General features: G+C 55.0%; 1 protein-coding gene across 1 annotated transcript in view; it reads right to left on the reverse strand.

Annotated features, from left to right (window-relative positions):
* The window catches only part of DOK7 (docking protein 7), a 34,930-nt gene that overhangs the window by 5,647 nt on the left and 5,342 nt on the right, over positions 1 to 23,941 (reverse strand). Inside the window, exons 3-7 of the mRNA XM_084797300.1 lie at positions 20,538 to 20,768; positions 19,133 to 19,333; positions 8,245 to 8,364; positions 5,333 to 5,452; positions 2,632 to 3,356 (exon numbers count right to left, since the gene is read on the reverse strand). Coding sequence (XP_084653426.1) covers positions 2,632 to 3,356; positions 5,333 to 5,452; positions 8,245 to 8,364; positions 19,133 to 19,333; positions 20,538 to 20,768 — 1,397 coding nt within the window. The remainder of the gene's footprint in view (positions 1 to 2,631; positions 3,357 to 5,332; positions 5,453 to 8,244; positions 8,365 to 19,132; positions 19,334 to 20,537; positions 20,769 to 23,941) is intronic.

The following is a 23,941-nucleotide window of genomic DNA, read 5'->3' on the forward strand; positions in this document are numbered from 1 at the left end:
ACTTTGTCACTAGGCAAGAGGACAAATCCTCAACAGCTCCTACAAAGGACATCTGTGGATACAGATTGATCCTGTAGATACAGGATCAACATTAGACCCTAGGCATGAGTGGATCACAATGGGACAGGAAAAGCACATGATCGGCTTAGGCCCTCCAGTAGCTGTGTGTGAGGAGGGGAGTCTGAGACCAGCATCTACACATCTGCAGGGCCCTAACCTGAGGGGAAGCCCTCACCCTATCAGCTACCCCCATTTCATGGAGAGAAGTCCTGGCTGGTGACCCTGGGTTTCACATGCGCCCCTAACCACTGATGCCTTTGCATATTGCTAGGGCTTAGAGTGTCTTGAGGGATAGACTGGACAGGGATGGCCTTCCCCTGGAGACTTTCCACTTGACTTCCTCCATCTCCTTTCTTCCTGAGGTGAGGACTTCTTGCCAACGGGCCAACTCCCACCCACCCACGTCCAGGGCCCAGGTCAGCGTTCCTCGGGTAGCAGGTGAGCATCCAAGCTACATAGACAGCACAGCTCCAGACTTAGCAAGCCTGGACACCCTTCTTCCTCCTGCAGGGAAGACCCATGGGAGCACAGAAGCTAAATATAGAGAACAAATGCTTGGCCCTCTGGCTGGCCATCTTGCTGGCTCCCTGGCCTAGGATCTGCAATCTCAGTCCTTTTGCAGGAAGGGATACCCAGCTCCCTCTAGCGGACACACATCTTGCTGGATGCTTACTTAAGAGTTCCACCAGACCCCTCAGGCCAGCCCATGAGGTGAGGACGGTTACCCATCAACAGAGGAGGAAACTGAGGCTCACAGAGGTACAGTGACTTGCGGGGCCACCCAGTCACTTGGGTAGTGAACATGGCCAAGCCCCAAACCCTGCTCTTCGCTACACAGCAGCTTGGGGGAGCCAGGCTCCCAATTTCCAGCAGGGCTGCCAGAAAGGATGGACACAGGCAGGAAGAGAGGGGCCTGCTCCCTGGAGCTCTCTGCACAGGGGAAATGAAATGAGTTGGGTTGGATTAGGGGTTGAGCTCAGAGCAAGCCCTGCATGGGGAGGTGAAGCACACAACACTTCACAGGGTAGCCCCAGGCCTGAGTTTGAGAGACCACTGCCGACCTCAGTGTGGTTTCCATAAGCCACACATAATACACACACTATATGCTACATGCCCCAACACACACACACACACACACACACACACACACACACACACACACACACACACATTGTCCCCGGCCCCAAGGCTATCAAAAGCCACAACCACACACCCCGACCTCAGGCTGAGGGTCAGGCCCCTGGAGTTTCCTCAGTCCCAGGCCTGGCGGGGAGGTGGGCCAAATGGAACAAAGCAAGGCAGTAAGAAAAAGATAACTTTATTTCCATCTCTGAGAATGTATTACAAACAGATTTTTAAAACGCAATAGAGCAACATGATTGGCCGCAGTGCAGGTACAGATCAAGGCATTTACAGGTGAGTTGGCCTGCCAGATCGGAACCATAGGTGCCAATGGAGGGACTCAAAAGTGGTGGGCACAGCCACACCGACTCTCTTGATACAGGGGAGTGGAGCACCTCTGCTCCATGCAAGGGAGCACACAGCCTAGGGTAGGACACTCCTGAGCACAGAGCCAAGGTGACCTGTGGGCAGGGCCAGAGCCCTCCAAATGCCAGTGGATCTCTTATTTCTCCCACCTGGTCCTGGCCACCAGCTTCCTGGTCCCAGCAAGGAGGCTCAGAGGAACACTACGGGAGGTTCTGCAAGAGACCCTCCAGAAAACTGATCTCGGGAACCAGGGCAAAGTCAGCCTCTGGGGGGTGAAGTACACTCTTATCAGACAGCCCACTTCTCAGAGCCCTCCGGGGGCCCAGGAGCCCAGGAGCCCAGGAGCCCAGGAGCAGGCCGATCTGAAGTGCAGAAGGGGTCAATGGCACAGACCCCGCAAATCATGGAGCCTCCTGAGCGTCAGTTTCCTCCCTGTGGGATGGGACACCGGCTCCCACCTGTGGGTGCTGCAGGGTGGTATCTAAAACAGATCACACGTGGACCATGCCCAGTCTATGGGCTGCATACACAGAGCTGCCTCCTCTCAGAGCTAGGGAGTCTAGAGCAGAGGTGGTAGATCTGATTTGCGGTAGCAAATGTGTCTGTCTGTATAGTGCACAAATGACCAAGAATGACAGAAGGTCCGTTATCCAGGAAGAGGCTAGTGGACCAGGCCAAGCCTTGTTGTCACTGAGAACTGGCCCCAGCCATGGAGTTCTCCTGCCCCGCAGTGTAAAGCACAGCAGAAACCCACGGGCGGCATCACATCCTTGGGCCCTGCTCCACAGAATGAGAAGACAGCTGGAGAAGCTGGATCCGGGCTCTCCTGACCCCAGCCTGACGAGCCTCCATCACTGGCAGCCATAGCACCCATCTAGGGGAGGACAGCCCTGTGGTTGTCACCCTACTCCCGCCCCTCCCCGCCCCCAGGCCCTTGCTACAAGTCAGGTGGCTCCTCAAAAACAGCACGGAGCACCCCTTCTGCAAAGAAGCTAGGGCCTCTCCTCTCCTGTCTGGAGGGGACCCCCGTATCCAGCCCCTGGCAGCAACAGCCAGCCTGCTATCTCAGGGAGGGGGCTTTACCTTGAGTCCGCCACAGACTGAACATGACAAAAAGAAAGCTGGAGGCGGCCCTGCATGGGGGCTGCCTGCTTCCCAGGACTCGCCAGGGGATGGACTGGGCAGCGCAGCCTCACTGCCTGGGCCTTCGGTTGCCTGTCCCCGTCGTTGGGCTCCCAGCCAAGTGGAGGAGGACCCTGTGGGCGCCTGACCACCCAAGTCTGTGGCTGAACTGTGATCAGAGCTGCCCTGAGAGGCTGGGCTTGGGTCTCTGGGGGCCTGGCGCAGGCTTCGAGGTGTGTCATAGTGGTGTCGCAATGAAGTGGGCACCTGGTACTCGGCCGCCCCAGCTGGGCAGGCACACAGTCTGGGCTCAGGTGCGCTGGCTCCAGGGGGCAGGCTGAGTAGAGAACCGAATTCCTCTCCAGCCCGCCACACGTCCAGGCTGCTGCCAGCATAGGATGAGAAGCTGCCAGAATAGGAAGAGTGGCTGCCAGTGGCAATGCCACTGTCAGAGGAGCTCTGGCGGCCAACCTCCTGTAACTGCCGAGGCCGCAGTGGCTTGAGGGGTGGCCTTGAGGCTCCCAGCATGGCTTCTCCTGGGCCCTGGGCAGCCACCAGCCCTGGCCCTTCTTGTGACGTGCTGGCTGAAGACAAGGACTGCTCCGGCCATGCAGTGAGCCGGCTGCTGGCGCTGATGTCTGAGTGGCTGGCCTCAGAAGAGGAACTGGATACACTTCGGTCATCCCCTGAGACAAAGCAGAAACTGAAGCTGCTGTGGGGTCCAAGCAGGTGAGGGGTGATCTCTAGTCAGCATGCTATGACAGTCCACGTCTCCCAAGCCCCTACCCCTGGAAGCTGGAGCCGTAGGCCAGGGTCTGCAGGGCAGCCACGTCCTCGTCCATCCCCTGGCCCATGTTCAATGCCAGCCTTTTTAGAGCCTCTACCCTTCCTCCTTAGTCACAGCCTGAGTCTTTCCATCTGCACGCACTTCCTTCTCTACAGTCGCCCCCCCACCCCCCATCCCCCGGAGGCAGGTACCTGCTTACAGACCCTTCATGCTGTGGATCTGTGACCCAGCTCCTGAGTTTCCTCCTCCCCTCCTAGTCCAACTACTGTGATGACCATCCCAGCCACACTCTAGCCCAGCCAAGGCCTTGGGCAACCCACCCTCTTTCAGCATCCCATGTATGCTCACACACAAGACTGCCCCATCCAACCTGCCCTTTCCTCTGACCCCATCACTGCCTCTGGCATCTAGGCTCATAGTCCCATGAAGAGAACACACGTGGGATCAAATCCGTCCATCACCCTCCCATCCTGCCAGAACTCTTCCTTGCCTGTCTCTGTGTGCATAGAAAAAAAAGCATATCATCTTTGTTTTTCCTCTCAGCTTGCCTGGCCTAGCTTGCAGGGCTTCCTGAGCAAAACACCAGAGGCAAACCTTCCAAGTAGATAAGAAAAGCTTTTTGCAGGCTTGAGAAACACTTCTAGAGGGAGGAACTGCAATGGGGTGGGGGGTGGCACTGTCCTTCTGTGTACCCCTGGGAGTGGGGACAGACACCAGACAGTACCTCTCTGGCCTAGGAAGACCTGGCATAGCCTTTCTGCCAAGCCAGACTCTGTCCCTCGGCTGCAGCGGCTCCTGGCTGGGCTTGCAGGTCCTACCATCCATGTTGCTGTTGACAGTAGCTATAGAGGGGCCTCTGCTCCTGGGAAGACAGCTCTGTTGCTACCCAACCCCCTGAGCAGTTTTTCAGAGACTAGATAGTAAAACTAAATTGCAGAAGGCTTGGGCCTTGCCCAGGCCACGTGGCTAGTGTGTGGACGGACGAAAGGAGAATACATGAATGAACAGGAAGGAGAAGAAAGAATGAGTGGGAGGGGAGCAATGAGTGGCTAAATGGATGGGTGACAAAGGGACGAGTGAGCAGGAAGAATGATGATTGGATGGATGGATGGATGGATGGATGGATGGATGGACGGACAGATGGACGGAAGGATGGATGGATGGATGGATGGATGGATGGATGGATGGATGGACGGACAGATGGACGGAAGGATGGATGGATGGATGGACAGACAGACGGACGGACGGACGGATGGATGGATGGATGGATTGATGGACGGATGGATGGACAGATGGACGGAAGGATGGATGGATAGATGGATGGATGGATGGACGGATGGATGGATGGATGGATGGACAGATGGACGGACAGATGGATGGAAGGATGGATGGATGGATGGACAGACAGATGGATGGATGGATGGATGGATGGATGGACGGATGGATGGACAGATGGACGGACAGATGGATGGAAGGATGGATGGATGGATGGACAGACAGATGGATGGATGGATGGATGGATGGATGGACGGATGGATGGACAGATGGACGGACAGATGGATGGAAGGATGGATGGATGGATGGACAGACAGATGGATGGATGGATGGATGGATGGATGGACGGATGGATAGACAGATGGACGGAAGGATGGATGGATGGATGGATGGATGGATGGACGGATGGATGGACAAGAGGGAGAAGGCATCACTGAAATGGATGACAGCTACCCGCACAGGTCAAAGGTCATGAGTGTCTACACAAGGGTACTCCGACAGCCCATGCAGACAGATTGCTGTGTGGCCCAGAGTGGAGTAGGAGGACAGTACTTAGAAAGAGGTCCCTGCAGCCCAGATAAAATTAACCACCGACTCTACCTCCACTGCCTGGCCGGCCAGAGTGTGAAAGCAGGCTGAGGCGCTTCTCTAGCTGTAAGGCTTCCAGCGCTTCCTGGGCAACGCGCTCCTCTGAGGCTGAGGGTCCCCCAGGACTCGGGTCTGTGCAGAGAAAAGGACCAGTGAGACAATGACCACCCCTGTACCCCACCCCTGCACCACCAGGACCCCCTGGTGAGTCCAGGAAACCTAAGCTGACAGCAACTGGCCCAGTTGCTAGGCATCAAACACAGGAAGGCTAGGACTTTCTCTGTGAACAAGGCTCCATCTGCCCAGCCCATGTTCTGGTCCCTGTGGACATGTCCCAGAATTGCCCAGCTCGCATCTCTGTCCCTATGAAAACCCCCACTAAGACAACCTCTTCCCCACCCTCACCAGGTATGGGCAGACAACAGTATGTCCTCAATCCCACAGCTCCCCTGATCTAAGAGAGGTTCACTCAGCCCTGGCTCACCACACCCACATTTCAGGGGCCCCACTTTGGTCTGAATAAAATGCCTCCATAGTTCTGTAGCTGCAGGCTAGCTGGGATCTTTTCCTGGCCCCTTGTCATCTGCCATCCCTGAGCCATACCATTATAGGTGACAGCAAAAAAAAAAAAAACCCCTGCCACTCTGTCCTCCCCGGGCAATCTTCCCTGCTGTCTTTGCTGGGGTGCTCATGCACGGAGCTCCTTGCCTATAACCACACTGCCTATCTAGAGCCCTCGACAACGTCAACATTTGGCTGAGAGGCATCTCCAGGCTGTTAGCAGTGGGAACCTGCTCCTCTGGCCCTGACCGTACTCCCTGTGCAACTATTGGCACATAGAAAAGCTACCCTGTAGGAAAGCCTCTGGCCACCCCTTTCCAGCTCATGGTGGCCTTCCTCCTTCCTTCAGAAACACCCAGGAGTACAGTCAGCCTCAGAGAGCCCAGAGAGAGACTTCAGTGATTGACACCTTGCTGCCGTGGGCTTCCTCAGCTCTGAATGCCAAGCCTCCCGCAGTTAGAAAGGGGCCACTAAAGCATCCTAATGCTGTCCTCAGAGCAGCAGTTCCCAGAATCCTTGATCCTTCCCTTCCTGCCTTGTCTCTCTAGGCTATGGGTTCTCATGTGAAAGACCGAGGCCTTGGTGGGTCTGCATGGCAGCAAACCTAGAGAGTAGGGTACAGCTCCAAAGTGTGCATCCCAGAAGCCCCTCACGGCTGTGAGACTTTAAAGTTATACCATCCATGAACAGAGGACAGAGTCCCCGACCTCCCACAACACCTCCCTGCACGGGGTCAATCCTATAAGGCTTCATTATTTTTTGTTTGTTTTGTTTTGTTTTTCGAGACAGGGTATCTCTGTATATCCTTGGCTGTCCTAGACTCGCTTTGTAGACCAGGCTGGCCTTGAATTCACAGTGATCCGCCTGCCTCTGCCTCCCAAGCGCTGGGATTAAAGGCGTGCGCCACCACACCTGGCAAGGCTCCACTATTGCCCTAGCTGGATGCTCACTATGGTCCACACAGTTGGCAAGCTGTAGTGACCCAAGGCCCTGTCTACTGGGGAAGGATACCAGCAGACCCAGACCTTGGCAGCTGCATTGTTTGAACACTCCCAGTTGAACTGATAGGACCAACTATGGAGCAGGTCTGGGGTGCCCTCATCAGCCCAGCCATCCACTGACGATCACCGATGGCCCCATCTGGTTACAGCCCACTCCCTGCCTGTGTTGGGGCACAACTCACTTTCGAAATGAGCTACCTATGCCATCCTCTGCCCAATGCTGTGTCCAGTACTCCCTTTACGCAGAAACATTTAAAACAAGCAGGAGAGTGGGTACCCCTAAAACCAAGTCCTGCTCCCAGAAACACCACAGTGGCACACACACCAGGGTGCAGCATTGTGAGGCAAATAACCTCCCAGGAACCTCTGAGGACGTCTGTCGGAGAAAAACATGGTCCCGCACACCCTGAGACCCTGGTGGCCCACTGGCATTTCCCCATTCCTAGCATACATCTGCATCTGCAAAGCATAAAGACACCAGCAGGGGGCGCTGTCCCATTGCCCAGACTACTACTGGGCAGCAGGAGGCTCTGACCACATGGAAAGCCTCAGGCTCTCTCCAGCAGCCATCTCACTGGCTGCTCTGGGCTTGGGCAGCAGATATGAAGGGCCTGGTGGTGGCCATGGGTCTGGATCAGCATTTAAAACCGTGTCTCCTTCCCTGGCACGGTCCCATGTGTGGCCACATCCAGACACTATCCTCACTGGAAACCATTCACCCAACTCGGGACCCGCCAGAATCTGGGAAAGCCCATTCTGCTATGGGTTCCTCAGTGCCAGGACCATGAGCCCTTTAGCTCCAACAGCACACCTGGCCAAGCTGCCCTTGGTGGTTCAGGAGTAGGAGAAGAGGCACGCTCTATAGAGCCTACACCACATGCACCTTGGAACCCCTACACATAGCCAGATAACCTCACAGAGTGGCGGCTTCTAGCCCAAACGCCAGGCTCAGAAACCCTGGACCTGAGCCCTAGCTGCAGAGACAGATCAACTGCCACGTGCCAGTCAGTGACCTAGGACCAAGCTCTCTGCTCCATCTCCAGGGTCTTGAGCTGCTAACTGCCCAGACCCTGCAGCTGTGGCTCACCCAGTTCAACCAGAAGGCTGCAGGCCCTAGGGCTCCAGCGTCCATGACTGTGGAGGAGGGGCAACTACAGGAGAGCCAGGCCTGCGACATGCCGCCCCCCCCCCCCTCAGGAACCCCAGGCTGCACAGTGGCTACAGTGCTATGGTCGCAGGCCAGTGGACTCCAGGATCTTAGTTGTAGATGGGAAAGGGCAGGCTATCTCGCTAGGCTGACGAGGCAGGTTACCAGTCCCTGCACCAGCAAGCGTCCCTTCCCCGCCACACTCCCACACACACCTGGGAGAACTGGCCGGAGCCCGAATGGGCCTTTGGTCGGGGAGATGCCTCGAACAATGCAGTCAAACAGGAAGCTGATCTGCTCTCCCTCAGCTGAGGACAAGAAGAAGACTCCAGCCCCTGCAGAAGAAGGACAGAGAAACACAGGGAAGGAGGGTGGTCAACCAGCCCCAGCAGGAGTTGGAGAGACACACAGGGAAGGCCTGGGGGCCCCAGTAGGTTGGGGGGGGGGGAGGAATGCAAGAAACCCATGCAATCTCCAGCCCAAATCTAAGTGACCAAATACAACTTCACGATGCCACACGTCCAGAGCCCCAGGCCCTTGGTCTGTCTTCTACTGCTCAGGGAGCCCGTCAGGGCTTCACACACAGAACCAGGCATGCTTTGGGCACCAGGTCTGAACCACCCGAGCCTGCCTGGAACTGGGCCAAAGCAGCAATCTTTTTCTTCACCCACAGCAATCTGTCCCCAGGGTGCTGAGTTGACTGCTGTCTCTGTAGCAATGGAAGGTCGTGCCAAAATGCCAGCTGAGTGTCCTTCCCAGACAGCGCCTGAGCACAGTGGACCCACACCACATGCTCACGAAGGCATCCTGGTCCTGCCTGCGCTGTCTGAGACCCTACTATCAGAAGAACCCTGCTGTTTGAGCTTGCAATCCTCCCTGTCTGGACAGCCATTCTGAGCTCAGCGTAGGACTCCCTCTCCCCAGCAGGGCCGCCATCCACCTCAGGTTGTCACCTCAGTAGGGCCATCACTGACTCAGACCCTCACCCGGGGGTGGGGGGCTGACTCCATCTGGAGAGCGTCTTTAGACATAGCCACCCCTAACTGCATTTGATAGACGGCCCTTGGCACAGCTAAGCTCCGTGCTGGCTCTCCCCTCCCTGCGCCTATAGGATAATTAGGTACTGTGGTCCTGTTCATATGATAGGATTGTGCTGCCGAATGCAAACCAAGCATCCTTAAAGTGCCTGGTTCCAACTGATTATGTGACCTATCCAGGAAGCCCCCACCCCCTGAGAAAAGTTGCGCAAGCTCCTGAAGTGGTTTCCAGAGTGTTCGATCTCCATCACGCTTATAGCCTTCCAAGCCCTGCGCCTCGTCTTCTGCTCCTTTTGCCTTGGTGGTTGCCATCAGCCCCCCTAAGGAAGAGGAGAACCACAGGCTACTCCCCTAAAAGAGTGTTGTTCACCAGCCCACTGCAAGCACCTCCTATGGGGAGACACGCAGGCCAGGCCACGTTCTGCCCTCCAGGCTCCCTCAGGGCTTCCTGAGGCTCTCCCCCAAGCCTGTGCTAAGGACAAGGGAGGCACTTCTCGGAAGTCTCCCTGGGTCTCCAGGAGCTCAGTCTGTCACCTCAGGATGGCCATCACTGCCTCAGACCCTCACCCAGAGATGTGCCAAGTCACCTGTGGACGCTTGTCCCATTGTGTGCCCACCCCACACACGATCAGCTGTCACTCTGAGCCGTGCAGTGTTCCCCTTCACTGAGTGACCGCTCCCCTTCCTGAAGGTCAAAAGGTAAAGATGGACCCCTGAGGTAGCACGTGTCCCAGGGCTGCCTCTGCCCCTCCTGCCCACTCACTCAGCAGACGGAAGGAATGGCATGGAATCTGCCCAGGGCCACTAGGGCAGAGGAACCACACAGGTACTCAGAGCTCCTGTGCCCAGAGAAGCCCAGAGCAGTGAGTCAGCAGGAGAGCACCCCTAGGCTGTCTGCCATCAGGCACCAGGCCGGCCCTCCTGCTGGGCCGTGCCTCCACCAAGGGTGAATGAAATCCCTTCCCTGGCTGAGTGAATGAGAAGCACAGCCAGGCTGGCTGCACCCACCTGCTGAGCCAAGGCCGTGGGGGCTGGACACTTGGTGTGTCACCACACAAGAATCTCTCTCTGCTCCAGGCCTCTGCCATTGCCCAAAGAAAGGCAGGCAGGGTCCCTGCAGGAGGACGCCCCGGGGACAGAAGGCAGGGACAGGTCTGTATGGCTGGGGAAAGGGGTTAGAGCTGAGAAGTCCCCTCGTTAAATGTTCCGCCTCCAGGTTACACTCCATCTTTGCCGAACACGAGACTGTGGATTCCAGTCCCAAGACATGCAGGATGCTGTGCCCCTGCATGGCCGCCCCAGTGCCCACAGGGGATGTGAGCACCTGTGACTGCTGAAGTCTCATCATGTCCTAAACCACGAGGTACAGCAATACCATTCCTGTTGTAGAGATAAGCAAACGGAATCCAGGCGGGCAGGAGTGCCTGTGATTCCAGGCAAGAGATGGTCTCAAACCCAGGGCAGAGGCCACCCCAGGGACACTGCCCAGCACTCTACACCAGGGTGCTGTGGACCCTGCTGCCCACCCCTGAGGTTACCTCCAGAGGCTCATCGGCTCAGCAAGGCCCTGGTGGAAGAGCGCTACAAGCCAAGAACTGTGCTGGGCCTTGGTTAAGCGAAGTACGCTGGTCATCATCTGCTGGCCAGTCCCCACAAAGCATCCCGTGCTTGCGCCCTGTCCCCATCTACCACTCCACCCACTGTAGGGCTCAGTCAGTCTGGCCCCAGCTCTCATGCAAGGCCAGGCCTCTAATCCTGAGCTTACAGGCAGCTGGCAGAAGCCGCAGGACAATCAGTCCCCCGACTATAAAAAACCACATTACCGAAGGGAGTGGAGCCGGCCCTGCATTCCACCACGGCGGTGTCTGCCGAGTTTCATGCTCCCCCCAGGAGATGCGATCAGTCAGACAAGGCCCAGGAACCTAGCAGCTACCAACCGGGGCCCCAAATGCGCATATGGCATCCCTGCAAGACACCCTATCCACAGCTCTGAAGGACACACGACACATCTTCAAGGGCCCATCAACCTGAGCCCTCAGTGTCCAGGGATAAGGCTGCCCCAGGATACATTTCTATCCCCTACCTTGCCCCTTCCACCTAGGGCTCTTTAGAGATGCCCGCCCCACCTGGTGTGCCTCTACATGGGCAGTGTCTAGCCATACCCCTTAGCATGCAGCAGTGACCTTTAAGATGATATCACAGGGGCCAGGAGAGACTTCTCAGAGGTTAAGAGTACTGTCTGCTCTTCCAGAAGTCCTGAGTTCAATCCCCAGCAACCACATGGTGGCTCACAACCATCTATACTGGGATCTGATGTCCTCCTCTGGCTTGATGATGTACATGCAGATAAAGCAATCATACATAAAATAAATAAATAAGAAGATATCACGGTGGTTCTCAACCTTCCTAACAGTGTGACCCTTTAATACAGTTCCTCGCGTCATGATGGTCTCCGATCATGAAATCATTTTGTTATTACTGCTACTGTTATGACTTGCAATGTAAATATCTTTGTTTTCTTACCTGACCCACAGATTGAGACACACTGCAATTTCACCTTTCATTAGTTCCAAACTCTGACCCTTAACCCCATCCCAGGAAGCCAGATGTCCACCCTGAGGTGCTTTCACCTCTGATATAGGCCTTGTAACGGTTGCTCTGCCTCACACCCCTTTACCTGTCTGCTGCACCAGACCCCAGACCAATCACCGTGTGATAGTGGCTCCAGTGACCTCCCAGAACCTGCTGCCAGAGGAGCAACCCTTAGGTAAGAGACACCTATAGGGACCTTCTCTTTGTTGCTTGTAGGCGTGCGTGTTCCACGAAAAGGTAGCGCCCAGGTTCCCTGTCCGTGTGACTGCTTGTCCATGAGGCTAGGTCCCCTTCTTTCACCAACTGTGTAGCTAGCCTGAGCCTCCTCTGAACAGTATAAAGTGACAGAGGTGACACTCTACTCTTCCAGTTCTGGGATGAGGTCACTGAGGGAGGCTGGCACCACCCACTTATGCCACCCTCTTGGAACCACCCACCACGTAGAAAAGCCCAACTCTGCTGCTAGAAGAGCTAGAAGAGGAACTGCGGCCTCCCTACCAACTACAGACCCTGTCATCGTCTTGGCTTTCACGGTTCGAGTGACCCAGTCTGTGCCTAGTGGGACAGCAATGAGCCCTGCCCAGAACTCTGACCCAGAACTATCAGCCCTAGGACAGGCACTGCACTCAGGGTGTTCACTACATGGCAACGGGTGACACAAGGACCCAGAAACTCTTAGGATGTACCAGCTTTTGCTCTAGCAGAGTGTCCTTGAAATCACTATGACAATGACCTCTAGATATACAGGCTCTTCCAAATGTCTCAGGCTTGTCCCAGCAGGGACTAGCATCTTCCTAAATGGAGTACAGCTTGGGACATCAGCTTGTCACTGGGTATCCCTCACAGCACCTTCACCAACCGGCAGAACCCTCTCTGCAGGCCCAGAGGAGGCCGCTCCTTCATGGCTCCCATTCCACCACCGGCCTCTGCTTTCTTATACGTGCTTTAGGCCTTGGGGGGGTCCCCTGGAGTGGGGTTTCCTTCCAGTCCCCAGGAAGGGGGGCCCCCAAGGCCCAACTGAGGCACACTGCAGGTGCACAGGGCTACCTCAGGAGGGAGTTGATACTCGATCTCCTGTACAGAGGGAAAAGCCAGGGCGTTGGGCTCCGTCACAAGTGTTCTGAAGAATTGCAGTCAGTCACACACTGTCACCGGCACCTCCAAAGAGTGAGGTTTCCACCTAGGAACCTAATTTCTCCTGTGTGGCAGCCTCCAAGAGGTCACGTGGCCTATCTTAGAGGTCAGAGGACACTGTGCCTCTCCTCTCTCTTCTGTACAGAACAGCTTGCTGCAAATCAGCCCCAGAGGACGCAGATGGTGGCCGCTGACAGCTGGCAGTGTCTGAATTACCTAGCAGCTGGTCCTGCTCTCTGGCTCCCAGCTTGGTGCCCACTCTACCCAAGAAGGCCTTTTGTTCCTCAAGAGGAAGAAGGGCTGGCACGTGGCGGATGGAGGCCTGGGGTAAGCAGCCAGCCCCACCCTGCCCCAGGAACAGCTGCACAGACCGACACCAATACATAAGCCAGGCTATTTCTGCCATTGCCCCCATCAGGCCACAAGCACTCATGGCAGCCCATGTCTCTTCTTCGAAATGGAGCTAAGGTGAAAGCCCCAGGTGGTGAGGCCCCATGAGCTGGAGCACTTTGTGAGCACTTAGATGTGTCCCTTTCAGCGACCTGTAGGGCAGCTCTCAGGAGAGCCACTGTGGCCAGCCTGGGCCTTGTGTGACAACAGGTCTCAAGCTGATGGGGCCCGGACTCAGTCTGTATGCTGATGTCACTATATGACTACAGAGGGAGAGTAGTCCACTCAAATCCAGGCCAGAAGAACCTGCAGAGCCAGCAGAGACATGACTACAGTCCTGGAAAAGTAGTGACAGGCGGCCAGAGGGGCCTGACTCAGTACCAGCCACTGAATGCAAGGTCTCTCTGGAGGCCTGATCTCTTGAATGTCACTCCACCTCTACTGAGTCAAAGGCTTTGCACGATGTGCCTCCTGTCTAGGATGCCAGCATCACTGCCCCTGCTACCCGTGAACAAAGCACTCCAGTCTGGGATGCCATGAACAAAGCGCTAGATAGGCACTGGGCTCCACAAAGCCAAGGGTCCTCATCCCAGCCCTGATCCTGCTGCCCCACCTCAGCAAGGGCTCCTGCCTCTCCCACAGTCACCATCTGGATAACACTCCCGGAACTGCTGGCCATCCCACCACAGCTACTGCGCAGTGAAACCTTCCTATTCTGGTCTGGAGAGAAACCAGAACCTTCTAGGCCCCACCGCCCCTTCCAGACTTGTAACATAGGGCCTGTTGGTGTCATTCCCAAGTGTCCAGCAAACACTGCTCTAGTGGCCCAGCCTGGGCCAGCAAGCAGCTCTCCAGTCCCTCGGTGTCCCTGTCCACTGCCTTTCCCCAGGATTCCATGTCTCTATGAGAACCCACAAGGTTAGATTTCGCTTTCATGTGTCAGAATCACACACGGCTATTTGTTTCAAACCATGTCTGCCAAATACAGGCAAAGGGGGCTATAACCTGTCTCCAGTGGCCATGATTGTGAGTGGAGGGTTGCTAGGGCCAGAAATGATGCCAAAAATGGGGAACAGGCCTGAGATGTACTCCCTGGGGACTCTGAGGTGATGCCACAGAAGGAGGAACAGGACAAGACAGGCACAGTACCTGAGAGACAGCCACCAAGATGATCTGACCTAGCCTAGGGGATAGCCTGTCATCCCTCTGCTGTCTGACACTGACAAATGTCTTATTAGCATTAGAGGATCCTACCGTTCTGGGACTGGGTATGATCCCAAGAAACCTTGCAGTTGGCAGAAGCAAGGATGGTTCCCTAGCCAGACACTCTGTTCATCTTTAATGTCTGTCTCAGGTGCCCTCCCTGACAGGTCTTCTCTTCCTAGGCTACCCCCTCCTGGGTTGCCTTTCTACTAGTTGCCACTAAGCCTGTCCCAGAGCGAGTGACTCCACAGCTCTCTTTGCCACCAGGCCCCTGGCACCCAAATAAACCAACAAGTTTGAGTAGGTGAGAAGCAACCTTGGGGACGGGGGTCACCTCTATGCTCTCTGGGGAGCAGGCTAGGGCAGAGCCATAAGGCGTGGTTCTGGAGGGGCAGCGCCAAGCTGCGGTCTGTCCTTGGGGAAGGAGGAGAAGGTATCCCTTGTTTAGGAGGTAGACTAGGAAGAGAGGGCCTGTCAGGGAGGGCAGGGGAGTCATACATTAAGGATTCAGGATCTGCCAAGGCCTTCTGAGAATGATCCCTAGCCACCTGTCCTCCAAGGTAGACATGGCCAAGCCATGGGCACCATGACTCAAATTTTATAGCCATCATGGCTAAATAGTGGCTCCCAAAAGACCTGTTCACATGTGTATATGGAAAGAGTCTTTGCACATGGGTTGGGATGTGAGCACAGTGCTATCCTGGGTGATCCAGGTGGCCCTACAGCTGGTGATAGTCAGAGAGAGAGGGGGGAAGGGAGGGGGAGGAAGAGGAGGAAGAGGAGGAGGAGGAGGAGGAAAAGAAGAAGAAGAACAACAATAACAAGAAGAAGAAACCAGCTGAGACTCTAGGAGTTGCAGTTAATGAGGAAATCAGAAATAACCTCAGGGGCCCTAGAGGAAGGAAGGTCAGGTCATATAGACCCTTTCACTGGGGATTGTTGGCCCCAGACTGTGAAGGAGCCAGTTTCTGTTGCTTTAACAACCCTGTCCTGGCTTGTGGTCAACTCCAGACACCTGCTGCTCCCTAAGCCACCCTGGGCTGCAGCTCCTTTCCCAGGCTGCCCACACGTAAGGCGGATGCATGTCTCCAGTCTCCCTTTTGCCCACCTGCCTTGCGTCCCATGTTGTGTCAGGGAGTCGCAGCTTGGCTGCAGCAGTTACTACAACCAGCTAGAGCAGAGCCAAGTATGTCTCTATTGGAGAACAGAGCCCCGGGGCACCTGTCAGGAGCAGAGGGGTGGGCTGCCTAGTCAGTCCCTCCATACTGGTCTTTCGAGAGAGAGAGAGAGAGAGAGAGAGAGAGAGAGAGAGAGAGAGAGAGGCATCTTTCCTGAAACCCTATGGATAAACATCCAATCAGGCCATGCTGAGCCTGGCTATGCTCTACAGGAGTTAAGTCCAACTTTACACCTCACGCTCTCCTCACACCCCAGCATAGGCCAGGGGTACATCCCTGATGGGGGTGGGGAATGAGTGGGCAGATTACAGGAGTCTCATATGCCTGTCTTGGGAGTTGCACTACTCAGAGTCTGGGCCTCTAGACAATAGAGGCTCCCTGGCCCTGATGCATCACCTAACCACGGGCAACACATAGCCTTTTCCAGCAGCCAGTGACCTGCGGGCCAAGTAGGATTTGGGCTGGAGGGAGAGGATTCCCAGCAGTGCCAGTGCCAGGGCTCTGAAGCAGGACCCAGACTAGCCGGCTCCAGGCGCAGTGGTTCCAGGCAGCTTCCTGCAGTTGACGAGCTAATTCAGGACCTTGCTCAGAAGCCTCAGGTCAGCCCTGAATAGTTTACCACAGGCGCAGGGAAAACACAACAGCTCAGGTCAGGTGCTTGCTTTCTCAGCAGAGCTAACACACAGTGCCCAGAATGGTGACAAGCAGAAAGGACCCACTGGCACCAAGAGACCGAGCTGTAAACTCAGAAACCCCAGAGGAGAAATGTGCGGCACCCAGGCAAATCGAACAGGCCTCCAGGGAAATGGGTCCTCCTGGCCAGCACCACCACCCCTAACCTGGGAACCACACAGACCTTGAAGCAAGGATTCCGCCATGCTCAACAGAGTGACTCCAGGAACTCCCAAATGAAGCATCTCCAAGGAAGGACAGGCCACTATATGACTTATCAGCCTGCAGTTCCCAGCTAAAAAATGACAGAGGGGACCAACTGGCCATCCCACCACCACAGCCACAAGTTATCCTGGAATCCTCTGCTCTTGACGCCTGCCAAGGAAGAAGGCTATGCACTACAGCTAGCTAGGATATGGCTGTGCTTGTCACAGTGCTGTGATGTCATGCTGTCACAGTGCTGTGATGTCATGCTGCCACAGTACTGTGATGTCATGCTGCCACAGTACTGTGATGTCATGCTGCCACAGTGCTGTGATGCCATGCTGCCACAGTGCTGTGATGTCATGCTGCCACAGTGCTGTGATGTCATGCTGCCACAGTGCTGTGATGTCATGCTGCCACAGTGCTGTGATGTCATGCTGCCACAGTGCTGTGATGTCATGCTGCCACAGTGCTGTGATGCCATGCTGCCACAGTGCTGTGATGTCATGCTGCCACAGTGCTGTGATGTCATGCTGCCACAGTGCTGTGATGTCATGCTGCCACAGTGCTGTGATGTCATGCTGCCACAGTGCTGTGATGTCATGCTGCCACAGTGCTGTGATGTCATGCTGCCACAGTGCTGTGATGCCATGCTGCCACAGTGCTGTGATGTCATGCTGCCACAGTGCTGTGATGTCATGCTGCCACAGTGCTGTGATGCCATGCTGCCACAGTGCTGTGATGCCATGCTGCCACAGTGCTGTGATGTCATGTTGCCACAGTGCTGTGATGTCATGCTGCCACAGTGCTGTGATGTCATGCTGCCACAGTGCTGTGATGTCATGTTGCCACAGTGCTGTGATGCCATGCTGCCACAGTGCTGTGATGTCATGCTGCCACAGTGCTGTGATGTCATGCTGCCACAGTGCTGTGATGTCATGCTGCCACAGTACTGTGATGTCATGCTGCCACAGTGCTGTGATGTTATGTTGCCACAGTGCTGTGGTGTCATGCTGCCTTGTTATCCAGGGAGACATGTTGCCTAGCCTCATCTCCTCATGTATCCTTTTGCTAAGCACATCTGTAAATCACACCTCATCTCAAAGGTCCCATGAGACTACTGCCCACTCAGAGGCCCGCTGTCTGCTCCCAGTATTCAGCAGAGACTATGGGGCATGGTGCCCACCCGCCCCAGCCCTTTTCAGAACATGAGGTCCAGGAAGCTAGTGCCCAGCACAACACATATCTATACCATCCCAGAGAGAGGGAGGCATCATTCTTGGAGCCCTGATATGCAGCCTATCAGGCCATACTGAGCCTGGTTATGCTATACAGGAGCAAAGTCCAACTTCTTATATCTCACACGCTCCTCACACTCCAGCACAGGTCAGGGGTACCTCCCTGACATGTGGGGTGGAGGGTAGGTGGGCAGGTTGCAGGAGTGTCAACTGCCTGACCTAGGAATTCTACTACTCAAGGTCTGGGCCTCTAGACCACAGGGGCTCCCTGGCCTTGATACAGCACCTAACCATGGTCGCCTCAGGCCCATGAGAGGCCAGGTTGCCAGGAAGATGGGCACCTTAGGCATCAGCAAAAATGCATAGTGCAGCCAGGCTCTCAAGAGAGGAAAAGGGTTCTGTTCCTCTAGTCACTGCAGGTCCATACTCCACCACCATGTATACAGTCCCCTTAGAGACCAGTGCAGCGGGAGGTCACCTCACCCTGGTCAAATGAGTTGAGACCTGCATGCCATGGCCCTGGGGACTCAGGGGTAGGGCCTTTACATCTCCCAGGACCAGGCCTACCCTTCCCACACGTGGCCATCTCACTGTTGACATTCAGACAGCTCTGGGCAGCACAGCAGTCAAGGTAGCTGGTGTGTCTAGTGCAGCAGTTCTCAGCCTGTGAGTCGAGACCCCCTTTCACAGGGGTCATATATCAGATGTCCTGCATGTCAGATATTTACACTATGGGTCATAACAGTAGCAAATAGTTATGAAGTAGCTATTGAAAATAATGTTGGGGGTCACCACAATGTGATGAACTATATATATATATATTTGGGGGGTTTTTTGTTTGTTTTGTGTTTTGTTTTTGTTTTTGTTTTTTGGTTTGTTTGTTTGTTTGTTTTGTGGTTTTTGGAGACAGGGCTTCTCTATGTAGCCTTGGCTGTCCTGGACTCTCTTTGTAGACCAGGCTGGCCTCGAACTCACAGCAATCCGCCTGCCTCTGCCTCCCGAGTGCTGGGATTAAAGGCGTGCGCTGGGATTAAAGGCTGTGATGAACTATATTAAAGGGTCACAGCATTAGGAAGGTTCAGAACCACTGGTCTAGAGTAATGTTTGGCCAGTGAATGCAGTTCTCTGGCAGTGGTATCCAAGGGACCCAGCTCATGCACTTACTTTTTCGTATTGTTTTCATTCACCGTGGACAGAAGGAACCTTGACACTGACCTCAGACACAAGCCACACAGTGACACCAGACTGTTCTCTGGAGTTTCCCAGGATTCCTCAAGCTCCTTCTCATTCTCAGAAACAACCAAGGTTCAGGCTCAGTGCTGAGAGCCATGCCCGGCCTGAGCAGCTGCAGTCCTATTGCTTGGGAACACAGTCCACAGTCTCCCACCAGGTCTTCAAGCCCACAGGCCAATCGGCTCAAGGGTCCCCAGTCTCCCCCATGCACAGCATACTTACAGTACCCACACCTGGTCCCGCCTTCGAAGATGAATCCATTTGGCACAGCCCCATAGCGCCGGAGATCAGACAGCTTCCACTGCCCCATGACGGCTGGAGGGATGTCTTTGGCCAGGACGAGGATGTCATTGCAGAGGTGGAGAGTGGCCGGACCGCTCTCCAGTTTGGTGCCAGGAGCTACTGTCACATGGAACCTATGTACTGAGGGCCAGACAGTGGGCAAAAGGGTATTACCAGGAGTGGCTGAGGTGGGAGGCGGAGCAGTATCGCAGGATTGGGCTGGTGAAGTTGAGACGTGCCGAGAATTGCTAAGGATGTCCGTGGGCCCCACTTACATCCCATGCATACTCCAGGATCTTCCTTAGTCAGAGACGAGCAAATTCTGCCCAGCCCTCCCCTACAGATTTAATACAGGTCCCATGCACCAAGGCCACTCCTTGGGGACCCTTCCCATCGAGGCAGCCAATGTGGTCCCATTGCAGAGATGGGAAAGTAAAGTTCAGGTGGTCCTACTTTGGTGTGTGGAGTGGAGTACATTTTTGTCCTTTGTTCAGTTTGGAGGCAATGGTTGGCAGATCTGCCTGAGATTAGCATGACTCAGAGGTGACTAGATGCTGCCATGTTCCTGTCCATCGCTTCAGCTCAGCCCTTCGCCTTGAAAGCCTTTAAGGAGCAGAGCCAATTCAGTCCCGTCCTCTCCCCTTTCCTAGGGCACCCCACTCAGAAGCCCGTCCCCATGAGCCTGTCTGCATGCACTGTCTATGTGTCAGTCTCCTGCCCACTTCATCTGGAGACCCCAGAGCCAGAGGGACCCTAGTAACAGTCCTCTGCCAAGCTGTGGCCTTAGGTTTGTCCTTGGTAAGCTCACCCTTGAGTCCACAGGGATCTGTCAAGCCACATCAATTCTATTTTGACATCTGTGGAGAGGCCTTGGAAGTCCACCACCTTAGTGGAATGACCCTGTCTTGCCTCGATGGCGGGGTGAGTCACCACCAGAGAACTCTCTAGATAGATGAGAGCTTCTGGCCTGTACCATCACTGCATTGTCCACATACACAACTCTACCACTAAAGGCCCACCAGGCTCCATGACTCTTGGATGGATGAAAGCAAAGCTTCTACCTCTGCTGCCTAAATATCAGCATGTGTGGACAATGTGCTTTATTTATTCTTCATCATCATCATCATCGTGGGTATGTGACATGTGGGAGTATAGGTACCCACTGCCACAGTGTGCCAGTGGAGGTCAGGGGACAATTTTGTAGAGTTGTTTTTTCCTTCTACCCTGAGCCCCTGAAAGTCGATGCCTCTGCATGAGTTCTGAAATGGTACAGAATACATGGGTCACTAAGCATTGGTGAAGGACCCTGGGGCATCATCCCAAACCCCGCACTCACGGTACTTACCCTCACCCAATGCGTAGCGGATACGGGTATCCCAAGCACACATGGCCTCATGGCTGTCAAAGCCCAGCATGACGGCCTGGGACAGGCAGATGATGGCCAGAGTGTGGGCCAGGCCCTCATAGGGCAGGGCAGGCTCCAGGCCACAGATGTCCTCTAGGGTGAGGCTGCTGCGCTCCCGCAGGCCCTTGGAGCGTTCACACCTGTCCTTGTAGACCAGCATCAGCAGGCAGTCTGTTCAGACAGGCAAGAAGCCATCAGAGTGCTGCCTGTACCGTTCACTGCCCCCAGCCTTACCACTGTCCCTAGAAGACATTAGCACTGCTGGACAGAGACTGAGGTTCAAGGCTGACGCTGAACAAATGACTTATCCACCCCAAAAGAGCCACGGGACAAGAGCAAGCCCAGCCTACTCTAGGTGTCTGGAGCCCACCAGACGTACGTCCCACCAGGACCCTGGGGCCCACTCTGAGCCCTGTGCTTCTGGCCCCTTTTTGCCCAGTCTGTGTAGTGTGGTGACTATGCCTAACCTGGCTGCAGTGGAGAGGACTGGGTCTCCACTCCCAGGCCCTCCAGAGCAAGGGCCTCTTGGAACTCCACCCAAAGTGCATTTCCCATCTGCCTTGGAGTGGCCAGCCTTGCCACCGCACTGCACCCCAGGAGTGCTAATCCCCATGAGGCGATTGGAAGCTGGGTAGGCTGGTATACATGCTATGCTCACACACACCTCCCTGACCTCTACGTCACCATCAGCCTTAGTCAGAAGGTTCCCAAGTAGCCAGGCCTTCACACCAACAGCACCTGGCCTTCAGGGTGCCTTCCTGTGAGGAGAGTGTAGGCTCACGAGCCCAGTGCAGACACCTAAATACTTCTCAGGTGAGGCACCCCCAAATAGCATGTGGCACATGCTGTGGATGGATAGTGGGCTACACCAAGAGTGGAGAAAACCTCACAAGGGCCATAGAGCAAAGCCAGACATTGCTGCGAACAGCATCGGTAAACCTACATAGGGACCCAAATCCCAACCATGATTCCGAGAGCCTCTGTGGTTTTCCTTCCTTCCTTCCCTACCCAGAGCCTGAGAGCCAGGATCATGGAGGCTGACACCAGCAAGCTTTCCTTGAGGGCCAGAGCTTTGGGGGCCACAGAGTCGATTCCTCTGCTACCCAACAGGGTGGGCAAGCAGCCAGGTAGCATGTTTACCAGTAAGGACGGCTGTGTGCCACTTACAAAGCCAAGGAGGAGAAGGGAGGAGGGCCAGGAGCTGGAGTCTCACTATGGAGACCTTATCTCTAAAAGAAGGTAGGCGCCCTGCTTCCTGTGAGTGGGCTAAGATGCGAGCCTCAGTGGCTGCTCCAGCACCATGCCTGCCTGCTGCCACTTCCCTCTGCACGATGATGATGATGTTACAGTTAAGAGGATGTCTTGAGCCTCAAGTGAGATGTTGGACTGTGGGGTCTTTTTGTTTGCTTGTTTGTTTGTTTATTTGGTTGGTTGGTTTTTTGAGACAGGGTTTCTCTGTGTAGCCTTGGCTGTCCTGGACTCGCTTTGTAGACCAGGCTGGCCTCAAACTCACAGCGATCCACCTGCATCTGCCTCCCGAGTGTTGGGATTAAAAGCATATGCCAGCACAGCCGGCTTGGACTGTGGACTTTTCAACAGTGTGACTGGAGACTCTTGAAGTGGGACCAAATGTATTTTGTATTCCAATAAGGCCACACATCTGTGGAGGACAGAGAGCGGAGTGTGGTGGTTTGAATGAGAATGTCCTCCATAGGACCAGATGTCTTAATACTTGTTCTACAGTTGGTGGAGCTTTTTGAATGACATTTGGAAGGTGTGGTCTTGCTCGAGAAAGTATGCCACTAGGGGTGGCCTTTGAGGTGTCAAAAGACACCCGTCATTTTGTTTGGTTGTTTGGTCTTTTGGGGTTTTTTGGTTTGGTTTGGTTTGGTTTTTTCAAAACAGGGCTTCTCTGTGTGGCCATGGCTGTCCTGAACTCACTTTGTAGACCAGGCTGGCCTCAACTCACAGCGATCTGCCTGCTTCTGCCTCCTGAGTGCTGGGATTAAAGGCCACCACGCCTGGCCTGACACCCGCCATTTTGAGTTAGCCCTCTCTGCTTCCTGTTTGTGGATGCCAATGTGAACTCTCAACTTCTGCTCCAGCACCACACCTGTCTGCCTGCTAGCATGTTCCCACCATGACGGTGATGGTGTCTCATCTCTTTAGAACTACAAGCCCCCAACAAACCCTTCCTTCTACTAAAAAACAAACGGGCCGGGGCCTCCACTTCCCAATGGGAACCTTCCCATTGTTTATAGCCATAAAAAATGGGGAAATCATTCCCAATCAGGGGCGGGGAACAACTTGCAGGAATCCACATGCCACCCCAGACTCTGGCCCCGTTCCTCTCAGACACAGGGAAGAAGGCCTGATTGAGAGAGTCAGAAACTGAGCCCAGAGCAATGTAAACACAACGAGGCCACAGTCTCTCCGAAGCATCCCCAAACATGTGACCTGAGAAAAGAAAACCCACTCAGGGGTCCACAAAGGAAATCACAGGACCAACAGCACGAGTGAGCACAGCCAAGGCCCTGTATGCCCACAGTGTCTGGATGGCAGAGGCAGAGGACCCCCCTCTCCCACCAGCTGGCAGATCCAGCATCCTCATCTGTTACACAGACACTGAAGGGCACCGCTGGTACCAATGCCCTGAGGACTGAATGTGAGAAAGTATACAGAACCCACATGCGGTGAGCACTTATGGTGTGCTCACACATCCCCACACCACTTTCAGCTGCAGCCTACACGGCTGTCTTCTGAGCTTTGTGAGATGTGGCCAGTGCATACCAAAGAGTGGGCCCACGGTGGCCAAACAGCCCTGGATCCTTTCACCTCTCAAGTCCCTGGCGGGCAGGACCCAAGAGCCCCGGGCCCTTCTTCCCCTGGGAAGCCACTATGACAGAAGCAGCATTTGAGCCAATGTCCTGCTTCGGCTGCCGCCTGTTGAGGCTGACCTTGCTACCTACCCCACAGACACACCGGCCATCCCATCTCTGCCCATAAACCCGCCAGTCCTTCAGGCTTCAGTGTTGCCAACCCTGCTAAACTGCTCAGCCTCCTCCCAGGCTCACCTGAAGAGCACCCTCAGGCCAGGGTCCCCGACCATCCCCCTCACATCTCACCCCACCTCGGAGACTCCAGCATCCCTCAGCACAGCTACCAAGAGCAGCATCTATACCCTTATCTGGTTACTTAAGCTCCAATGGAGGCCCAGCCTCAACCGGTGCTGGCATAGCAGAGTCCAAAATTCATGCAGGAACAGCCTTCCGCTTCAGGGACAGCAAGACTGTCACTCGCTTTGTTCAGAAAGTTAATGTTCCCAATGATAGGATCAAGAATGG

The sequence above is a fragment of the Acomys minous genome (assembly GCF_964271855.1).
Source record: "Acomys minous genome assembly, chromosome: 10".
Lineage (NCBI taxonomy): Eukaryota > Metazoa > Chordata > Mammalia > Rodentia > Muridae > Acomys > Acomys minous.